This window comes from Barbus barbus, assembly GCF_936440315.1.
Source record: "Barbus barbus genome assembly, chromosome: 9".
NCBI lineage: Eukaryota > Metazoa > Chordata > Actinopteri > Cypriniformes > Cyprinidae > Barbus > Barbus barbus.
The window spans coordinates 7462607-7474612 of record NC_136737.1 but is presented as its reverse complement, the minus strand read 5'-3'; the positions used below and the strand labels follow the sequence as shown (position 1 = coordinate 7474612).

General features: G+C 33.4%; 1 protein-coding gene across 1 annotated transcript; it reads right to left on the bottom strand.

Moving 5' to 3' along the window:
* Positions 1–215: 215 nt before the first annotated feature.
* Positions 216–5159, bottom strand: LOC306875048 (SLAM family member 5-like). Its single transcript, XM_079425425.1, has 6 exons — positions 4968–5159; positions 3956–4288; positions 3390–3686; positions 3181–3306; positions 2697–2764; positions 216–1326 (listed from the first exon to the last, which is right to left on the bottom strand). Exons 1-6 carry the CDS (start codon positions 5023–5025, stop codon positions 1276–1278), a joined length of 933 nt encoding a protein of 310 aa, XP_079281551.1. The 5' UTR covers positions 5026–5159; the 3' UTR covers positions 216–1275.
* Positions 5160–12006: the final 6847 nt, after the last annotated feature.

Here is a 12006-nt window from a genome sequence, read left to right as displayed (position 1 = left end):
TCAGAAATCATTTGGTTGCATGGAGCAGGCGATAATATAAAGTAATAATAACTAAATAAATATTCCTCTCATTCATGAAACAGTCACGACATACATTTAAAAATGCATTTAATAGTTTTCTAGCAACACTGCTCCTTTATGTAAGCTACTCCCCCTAACTGATTAAAACTAAAAGCATTATTACCTGTCAAACATCTGCATGGTACTACAAAGGTCACAATAGAAAATCATACATTGCATTTATTCTTAAAACAAATCCCAGACATTGACAGATAAAAACAGGATATGATCATCAAAACATCTGTGAGATCAAGAATAGTTATTGTTAGAACTCTTCAAACTAGCCTTGTCTGCAGGGTCACAGCATGAGTTCATAAGATCATGGATTTATAGCGCGATGCATATGAACATCTTGAACATCAACTTTATATTTCACAAATACAAGCACATGATGTTTTTTCTCTCCTTTTTTTGTGTACAGAAACTGTTAAAATCATGGGCAGAAATGGAAAAACACTCTTCAACCACATGCTATAGACACAGTCACACTGTTGACACCTCAGACACAAACTCATGAACAGACATCAAACACCAACTTACAGCAGCAGACACATTCTCATGCAGAAGATGTTTGTCTACCAAACCACATTCACAGAATGAAGCAGCTTCACTTCAACTTGTTTTAATGAACATTTTACATTTATGGTTTGCAGATATACATGTCCTCAATTTGTTTTTTAGACCCCAAAAATGGAAATTCTGTCATTTACTCACACTCATGTCATTTCAAACCCATAGGACCTTCAATCATCTCCATTTTCAAGCTTCAAGAAATAGACAGAAGCTCAACAGCATGCTTGATGCACAAAAAACAGTGAAGTTTGTTCTCGCACATCAAATACGTATCTTTTAAAGGCAATTTAGGTGATTTGATTCAAAAACCAAAAAAAAATAATAATTTGTTATGCTGGTTGAAAGTATTTTCAGATCCTAATAGCAATCGCTACATTGAGTGACAGCGCTGGATGAGGCATGGCTTTGGAGAGTGATTTGCAGAAAGGATGGAATCTTGTGCTTTCAAAGCTAGCTTTAATATTTTTCTGTTTCTTCAATAACATCATCCATGTAAATTTGTTGTTGTTGTTGTTTTTGTGATTCTTATCAGTCCGACTGCTTAACTATAGACTTTGAATCTGAGGGTGTCTCAAGAGTTTCTCAATGAAGGTGATCACACGGCTGTATTTGGGACTGAAGAAAAAGACTGACTTTTGATCATCATCTCATGACGACACGTACATAGTCCACATGACCCTCCTCTTCAACTTTCTATAAAAAACATATAGTGCTAAAATGGTTTGCCTTTCAAAACTTAACACATTTTCTTTAAAATCAAATATTGAAATTAAGTAATAGGGTTATGACATCTTTATATACAGTACCTGTCGTACCTCTAATGGTACCACTATGAACTCTTTTGGGGTAAATAAGGTACTAAGGTGACATTTTGACATTTCTGCCCCAGCGACAAGCTATTGTAACCCAAAAAGATACAATTTTTCATTCTAAGAGTGCACCATGAACTGCACAGACCTGTGACTATGCAAAATATAAACATGACTTAAGCAAAAAAATTGACAATTTTGTAAATGTGATAATGACAACAGAGATGTGTGACTCTGAACAGACAACCAATCAGAATTAATCTCCTATATTAAAGTAACTGGACACACACACACACAAAATACATCTGATGCATGATTTTGCTATAACAACATCCCGTCCTATCAGATGGCTTGTTTTCTGCCCAAATAAACACTGCTGACCGCTCAGAACAAACACAATGTTCATTTAATTCACTTAAATTTGTAAAATGGAAGGTAACTTCAAAATTTAGTGTTAGGGCTACATGAATACGTTTTGCTAACATAACTAGGCAGCGAGTGTAAAGTTCCAAGTATGCTTTGCATGAGACACAAAGTATTGTATTGTAAGCAAGTATTGTATTTTGTGTTTTTCATGGACATTACATTTAAAAATCATGTTTAGCATGCTAATATGCGACAGGGCTAGCATCTAGTTAAATGGCAACACAAACTTGGTCTCGTTTTCTTTTGCTTAGTTGTTTTCTGATTTTATACAATGTTTACTGACTAAAGAGTTTTTAGAGATATTTAAGAGTGTTGATGTGAAGTTTTTACATTGAATACATAATGTTACAGCATAATATAAATAAGACCCACTTCATATTAAGTGTCCTTAACCACTACTTACTTTTAAATGAAGCATTTCATACAATGGACTTATTGTGTGCATACATATTTTTACACTTTGCACTTATATTTGTAGATACCATCCTGTTAAATACATCCGTAAGTAATTTCCGCCGTTACATTTATAATTACACCGTTGACCCTACCTCTATCCCTTAAACCTAACCTGACCACTCTAACTTTATCTATATCCCACCGTAATAGCAATTTAACATGAACACAATATGTAAACTGTACCTAATAATTCATTATTTGATTATTTAGTACATAATATTTAAAGACACCTAATAAAAAGTGGGACCTGTAAATATCTGATCTGAATTAATGTGTTTGACAGATCATTATACAGACATAAACACACACATTCAAATCTGAATCACTGATAAAATAATACAGAGACTAAATGCAGAGACAAAAATTTCTTACCAATTTGCGTGATTTTCTTTTGAAGAATGTTGTCTCGGCATAAGTTATTTCTACATCACACTTCTGAACTGTTTAAAGGACAATATAGTAGAAATAAACACAAAACACAAATACAAACATCAAAAAATAGATGTTTTTGTTTTTTCCACAACATATATTAAGGCACAAATGTAAGCATTTTGTAACGCCATTTCTAAATTACAAGAAATTGATTAATTGCTTTTATGAATTTGGCATTATAATGGTTCACACATACATATAAAAAGATCTTAGCAGAGTATGCAATAAATAATTGTAACAATATTCTTGACTTTTTCATTTTTATTGAAGCTCAACAAATTACATGGTCATTCCTAGAAATGTTCTTTTGAACACAAGCAGATGGCTGAATCTTTAAACATATAAGATTTTATCAGCTATCAACTGATTTAAATGTTTAGATTAATTTTTAAATACTTGTTTAAAAGCAGTAGGTAACACTTGCCTTCTTGATCGGTTCGTCTACATTTCCTGTAGATGCAGAAGATCCCAATTACAGCTAAAATCAACATTAGAGAGATCAACACTATTAGAGGTGAGTCTTCTTGTGAAGGAGAATGTGAGTCCGGTGCTGTAAGAATAAAGCTAGAAGTGAATGTGTCAGTCTGATTTACAACAATATGCAGAGATCATATCATAAAACCACTTATTTACCTGAACATGTGTGACAGAGTTGAGTGATGTCCAGATGTTGAGTCTGGTTGCTGATGGGATTGTTGAGCACACAGCTGTAGGTGTTTTTATCCTGATATTCCACCTCCAGAGGTAGAGAGAGACTGATGCTGAGATCAGACACACTGATGCTGGACAATAAACTGTTTCCTTTGTACCAGGAGAGAGTCACATCACTCACATTCACCACTGAACACATCAACGAACAATTCTGTTGCGATGATGATGAAGAACATGATGATGAAGAGTTACTGCTGATGACAGGAACAGGCAGACGAGCTGAAAAACATGAGAGGAAACCTGGGCAAATCTAGTCAACAATCTTATTTTTTGTGTATCTGTTGACATCTCAAACTACAAAATGATCAAAATAGTTATAGGAATATTCTTATTTTAGTTCAATCACACACACACACACACACACACACACACACACACACACGCACGCACACACACGCACAGACGCACACACACACAAGCTTAATGTGTACTAAATACTTTAATGAAACAAGAATATTTGAAGGTCATCACAAATGATCTCTACTCACCATAAACAGAAACACTGAATATTTTTGATGACCGTTTCACTCCAGTAATATCTAGTTCATAACGTCCAGCGTGTTTAGTTGTGATGTTTGTGATGGTCAGAGATCCAGTTTGATTGTCCAGCTTCAGTCTGTCTCTGAATCTCCCATCAGGAACATCATCATATTTGTTGAAGGTTTGTGTCCTTTTTTTTATTTGAGCTATCAAATATTTTTCAGCTCCAAATTTCCACAGTATGTCATCTTGTATTTCAGTAACATCAGTGTTTAGAATGACAAAATCTCCCTCCATCACTGACACTGACTGTATTTCATTTAGTTTTGCCCCAAACACACCTGAAGAACATGAACAAGAGCAAATTAAAACCCTGGATGGTTTCTACAGCTTGAAATCAGCTGTAGATTGAATTGTTTAAATACGGACCAAATAACATCCAGAGCAGCAAAGTGAAAGGTGAGACAGATAAACATGCACCATTATTTCCTCTTTATATATTTTTAACTTATCTAGAGTAAAATGTGTGAAGTTACATCATTTATTTTTAAAAATAAATACATAATTAAAGCTTGAACGTCTAATTCTGCTCTATAATTAAAAAAAAAAAATCAAATACATTTTTTAAATAAATGAGACACTGAGATCAGTAGATGAAAAAGATTCATTGAATCTCAATTAGGTTGTGCAAAGACTTTCCATGACATTTACAGTTATTTATGATTACCACGCGGGTATTTTTAAAAATATTTTTGAGAAATTGCTTGTAAGAAATTGCATTCACAATTTTTAAACTAAAGATATTTACAGTAACAAAAGACACCTGGAATTTGAAAGTGTTTCACTGGTGGTTTGGGCTTTCTGAGCAAGAGAAATTTACAGTCACAATAGAAGGCCTGGGAATATCAAATTAAAATGACGATGAAAACAGAGAACTGCAGTAATGATATTGCTTCATCTGGTGTATAACAGTAGAAAGCTGAAAGATAATTGAAATTACATAATGCTTTTATAACTTACCCATCAGACTCAAGCAGCACAAACAGAACAAGCAGAACAAAACAAGTGTGTGAAGCATTTTCCTTAATGGTTCAGTGAAAGTCTGATCTAATGTCCGCTGCTGTCTTCTGCAAACTCTCAACCTGTTGATCTGGTGATGAATCCTCCCCCAACAGAGTTTGACGCTCAATTCATCATAACCTTCTCTGTCTGTGTTCTGAATATCTATCTATCTATCTATCTATCTATATCTATCTATATCTATCTATCTGAATGTTCACAATGGTGGAAAACATTGACTTTTTATAATCACTGACTTTTTTTTTTTTTTTTTTTTTTACGACAGTCTGACTTGGTAAATATGTAAAAGTAGAACAATATTACTCTAATAATAAGAAGAATATTAATCTAGCCAACTCTAGTGTTTTACAAATGGTTGTGTTTACTCGGTTTAATCAATTGTTCTGCACGGAAATACAAAGTTCAAAAAGTTACAAAGTGTCTGCATCTAGCATTACTGGTCTTACTTAAGAACAGCTTCTGTGTCAAACCGAAAGCTGCTGCGGTCGGTTTTCTTCAGAAACGTGGTTTGCTCTGTTGGGTGGACAAACATCTTGTGCATGAGAGAACTGGCATTTAGAACAAGTTTATAGGTGAAGAGCTTCTTCCTGCTTGTATGCACAACTCATACACTGTAACCTACAAAACACTGAACCATGACAAGAAAGTGTAATGGAAACACAGTGATCATATTTAATGCATATGTAAGACTGTTTCACATTTTATAATACAATTGTTTAATGCTGTATATGGAAAGCAAAAAAAAAAAAAGAGTTAGGGGCCATAAGAAGTTTCCACCCACTTTGCAAAAAAAAAACCCTGTGGTGTCCAACCTTAAATTCTGCTTACTTATTACTGTCTTTTATGTCACAACTATGAAACAATAAAAGACATCTAAAGGTTTAGTAGATTCTTACTGGTAATTTATACTTATTACCGTTGAGATTTGGCAAAACCTCTAAAATGGGACCTAGTATTGATATCAGTGGGCCAATGCCCACATTGTCAGCCCAAAACTGATTATTTGTGTATTTTATGAACTGCAATATAGTTAGTTTAGTGTTAGATAATAGACTTCGTTCATCTTCGGAACACAAATTAAGATATTTTTGATGAAATCTGAGAGCCTTCTGACCCTCCATACACAGCAACATAACTATCATGTTCAATGCCCAGAAAAGCAGTACAAACCAGAAAAGTTACATCAGTGGTTCCATAATTTTATGAAATGTTATGAAACTATGAGAATACTATTTTTTGCGTGAGAAGAAAACTAAAATAAATACTTTATTCATCCATTTCTTCTCTTCCGTGTCATTCTCCACTGTACCTTTCCAAGAGTACCATGCATGTGTGTGATGAACATTTTATTAATATTAAGTAAACATAAAGAAGTTGTCCTGGCTAGTAGGCTATCAAGTATAGCACGTGAGCATCCTGCAGGTGGCGCCTCCTTTATAGCCTTTTCTCACAGCAGCTAGAATAATTAACTGTATCAATTTGATGGCGGATTGTAATCCAGAAAGGATTGTGTGTTTATGAAACACATGTGAATGAAATTCAAATATATGATAGCCAACATGGGATTACACAAGATTTGTATTTTAAAGAAAACCAGTTCATAGTTTGCTTTTTGGGTTAAAATAATTTCTTAATATGAAATTCGAATGGCATATGACAATTACTTTAAACTGTATATAAATTGAAATCTACATGTTAATACACACTATACTCATAGTCACGCAATGCTGATGTTGTTAACATTAATAATTTGAGAACATAGTATAACAATGATAATACTTTGCACAGTTAGATGTGATATGAGGTAAGCGATCTTTAGATTTAATTGCCATTGGTAGCGCAATTTATGGTAATGCTTTTTTCCTCAGTTGGTCAGAACAAATGTGGCAGACTTGTTACTTACTTGTTCAGGCAATATATGGTGAAAATTCTGATTTGGGTCATATATTCCAAATAAATATTCACATCAATATTCACCTCAAAACATTAGATTCATCCGCGCTGGAGCCGTGCCTGAACAACGGATCACAACCCCACGCACTGAAGATAATTCCGCAAGAACTGCAATTCCAGGTTTTCAAACATAGATGGCGACAAAAAGGCAAAAGTTGCGGACTGCAGCTTTAATGATATAATGATAGACATAAAATGGTTCTTTTAGTTCTTTCAAGTAATAGGGCAAACGTACCTATTAAGCACACTTCTATTTTTGAGATCAGATTATAAAAAGAAAAAATAATTTATTATCCTACTTGATGTCTTAACCAATTGATATGTGTGTTACTATATACCTCCTATAATTTCAAGTCAATCAGATCATTGCACACTGAGATACGAGTCTCCATGTGTTCACACTGTCTGGCGGCCATTTTGAAAGCGGTCAAAAAACTTTCACCAAAAGAAGAGCTCCTTAAATGTGCATTTTTTAGATGTTTAAAACTTTATTTTGGGTAAGTTTCACTACTTATTGTAAAATTAAGAGATTAATGTTCAAACTTTTGCATATTATAACCTGGAACTTGGATGTGGAAAATAATTACATTAGATCCAAAAGATAGTTTTAGCAACACAGCACAGATGCTACAGAACACAGTTAGCTGACTAGCTGTAGAAGATTGTGTGCTACGCTAATATATTACTTCACAGGCATTACTGGCTTGTAATTTTACATCCATAATATTATACATTTACAGTGTATTGCTGGTCTGTTGTTTTACAGTGCTGTAATTTTTAAAGATTTCATTATTTTGAGGTGAGCTGAAAGGGTGCACTGCTATGAAAATCACACAGCTTCAGTGTGACATCAATAAGAAAAAGTATAATTTCATAGATATTGTTAATAATAGTTGTTCATATTAAAATATGTATGAACTTAATACATGACCTAGACTATTTATTTAGCAAAATCCTGTGATTTTAATAAATATTACATGAAATTTATAAAAAATTGTTGCTGCTCCAGTTAAGCTCAGTGTGCTCTTTTTAAGCTCTTCCTCATTGAACGTCTATGTAAATACTTCATAAACAAACTTGAAATATTAACTGATGGTTGTCACTTTAAGTTATAAGTTAATCGATTAGCTATGGATTCTGTGAACTCAAATCTGCAGACTGGCTCTGATCTTTGGCAACTAACATCAACTTCTCCAGACTGTAAATCATGTAGTGTATTCCAGTTTTAAGAGACTATAGATACATTTACATCCATTTAATAAGAGGTTTCATAATGAGGCTGGTTTCTGTGTTCATCTCCATGAATTGAATGTTTTATTGGTTTGTTTTATTTGATTTTTGAATGTTACTTAGCTGAACGTGGACTAGTCTAGATGTTGCAATGTGCTTAAATTACATGCACTATGAATATATAACTGATCAAATTGAATGCTTTGTTGCTTGATTTTAATGTTCTGGTTTTTTTTTTGGTTTTTTTTTTGTGATTGACTTGGTACCTTCAAAAAAAAAAAAAAAAAAAATATATATATATATATATATATATATCATAATTATTCTTTAAAAATTTTCCTTAAAATAAACAATATTTTTTTTATAAAACATGATGTGAGCTTAATGGGAAAAGGGGTGTGCTTAAAGGGTACAAAAATGTACTCATTAAGCACAGCCAGACTTTTTGAATTTAATGATGTATATCTTAATTGAACTATTTTGTGTGAGAGATTAATATTTTATTTTAACATGACTTTTTGTACTGAAACCAGTATCTTGTGCACTAAAAATGTCTCAATGTAGATTTCGGTGAGCTTAATAGGTACGTTTACTCTATATCATGAACTTAAGCTACATGTTTTATTTATAATTTTCTATGGGAGGAAACGTTTAACATGCAATTTAAGGCATTGTGTCCTGGGCTCGTCTGCTTGCCTGTTCGGAGTTGGTCCTTTTAATACCACTTCCTAAAGCATTTCTTAATGCATACTTAGCTTCTTTTAGACGAGTGTTTAATGTAAAATTGTAAGAATTAAAGTCAATAAAGCGTTTGTGTAATTGTGTTTATATGTGCTCAGTTTTCTCAGGTTAAGCAGTTTTCTTTTTTTATCCACAAAAGACCCTTCAGTAGTTGGTGTTTGTTTCAGGTGTTCCTGCAGCTGAACGAGATGAAATGAAGACAAATCATTGAAGGGGGAGAAACTGTCACTTCTGATACTGGAGTAATGAAAACCCCAAATGATTAGATGACATGGTATTTTAATGACATTCCCACGAATAATCAGACTGGATCTCTGACCATTATGAACATCAGTAGCACATACCAGATGATGAGCGAGCCGCAGCAACATAAAGAGATTCATTAAATATGTCTCTGGTAAACATATTTTAGTCATTCAGTGCATTTTCCCTTCAGCAATTTTAAAATACAGTACAATGTTTTATATAAATCCAAGCAAGCTTTTACTCAAATATTATAATTATATACTATTTATTAGAAATAATGTCCATCACCTGCACGTCAAATGACACAATTTTCAGATTGCATTTTATGTAACATCATGAATCTTGCAATTTTGAAATCTAAAGTTATTAACAAGAAAAATGAACTTGCTGTTCCTCAAAAACACACCAGATGGCGCCATTTACTAGTTAAACCACTTAGGAGCAGACATCACAGTTTCATCCAAGTAGGGCTCCCTGCAGCCCACAAGGTCTAGGGGGTGTGGTTGGATCTACATCTAGGGGGTGAAGTTGGGTAGGTTTAGGGGTGTAGATGGGGTGGGTTTGGGAATCAGGGGGTGGAGATTGGTAGGTTTAGGGGTGGAGATGTGTTGGTTTAGGGATCAGGGGGTGAAGTTGAGTAGGTTTAGGGGTGGAGATGGGTTGGTTTAGGGATCAGGGGGTGAAGTTGGGTAGGTTTAGGGGTGTAGATGGGGTGGGTTTGGGAATCAGGGGGTGGAGATTGGTAGGTTTAGGGGTGGAGATGGGTTGGTTGGCAACCACATCACACTACAGAATTTGCAAACTCAAACACTACTAAAACATACTAAAATACAAAAATTGCATAACTGTCCAAAAATCTGTTTATTTGCCCTAAATATGAGGATATTTCCTTTTGTATATATGTTCCTTTTTGTCACTACTGGAACAATGATGACACGTTTCGGTCGTGACTGTTTCGGTTGTGACAATTCTATGGGATAACACTAAATGTTTCGGTAGTGACAATTTTAGACACTTTTGAACCTTGCTCAAAAGATGCTAATCAGCGCATGGTTAGCTAGCACAGTTCTGAGCAATGGAACACATCTGAAAAAAGAGACCGAAGTGGTGTGTGTCTGTTTGAGCTGTCTACATGTGTGTAATGTCATTTCAGAAATAATAATAACTGTCTGATTGACTGTTTTAGAATGAATAACAGTAATATGAATATATATATATATATATATATATTTTTTTTTTTTTTTTTTTTTTTAAGTGTAATTATTTAAAATAGGTGGCAACATATATAAAATGTAAAATAAATGCACACTTTGAATAGTTTTTTTTTTTGTAAATTGTATCACCATGGAAGCAGAACTTGACAGTTCTACAGCAATAGTAATAATAACCAAATAAATTAAATACTATATATATACATAACATTTTTGTTTTTGTGTAACTGAATTATTACTCCTGTTCTTTTTTTTTAATCATCTGTGAATCTGCATTTGCTTAAAGGACAAATGTTCATCCATGCATAATGCAGAAGACTAACAGTTGGACGTCTCCCAATCTAACTGAGGCTGCCAAAGAGACATCAGCTTTTTTATATATATATATATATATAATTGTATATTTTAACCAAAGTGCTACTTTAGTTTTTGTCTGTGAAACTGAGATTGTATTTGAACTTGAACCAGAGTGCTAGCTTCTCTGTTTGATTTCTTATTGATTGTTGAAAATATAACTCTGAAATAGTGCTGTGTAGATGAATGTGTTTTTCAGTTTAACGTGTTAAAAATATTTAACGTGATTAACGCAGGGGCGGAGGTAGGGTTGGCCACCCCACTCTGGTCTGTTTTTTCTTGACACACATTTATATAGATGCAGAACAGAGTATTCAATGCTGTAGTTATAGCGTTAGTTAAGTCATGAATTTGCCAAAAAGGCATTTAAAGCTGCTATAATATGCCAGTGTGTATGCATGCAAGTTTTTCTTCAGTTACTCCAAATTCTGCTGAAATTACAATCGCTAGTGTTTTTAAATCTTCCCTTAAAGCTTATCTTTTAGGGTAGCTTTTACCTGGTGATTTTGTAATTCTCTTATTTTTCTATTGATTGAAATTTTGTTTGCTTGTTTTGCCATTGTGTCTGTATTTTACTTTTATTAATGCATTTTTTGTATAATTTTGTCTCATTTGATCATATTCTTGAGATTTTTCACAAGAATATGATCAAATGAGACAAAATTATACAAACATGCATTAATAAAAGTAAAAGTCTATCACATCTGATTCACTCATAACAGCTGAAATCTAACAGTAGGAGTCAGACTGCTGCCTCACATTTGAAGATGAGCCCCTGATGTTGCCCTGTGTCTATATCTCTTCTATTTGTGCATGACATAGTCTTGTCCAATTAAAGTTTATTCATCAAATTTACTGGACAAAAGTGAGGTTAGCAAAAATCAAACCGAGTGTTGCATCCAGGCCCCTGCAGATCTAATACATGTTTTGGTTATGCCCATCCATAACTTCTTTTTGGCCATTTATCTTTAATTTTTATATTTTTTTCCCAGAAACAGATTGAACCTTGCCCTTTGGTGGCACTTTTTGGACTTCTTCCAAATTGATTTTTTTTTTTTTTTTTTTTCAATTTAGTTTGTTTAAATTGTGATTATTTATTTAGTGTAAGATTGTGGGGATATTTTTAATCATGTTATTGTAAATTATTTGAAGAAGATCTGATTTTAAATGGTGTACTTTTTTTTTTTTATAGTGGGAACAATGTCTGTACTAACTAAATATTTTGAGAAATGCTAACATGTTAA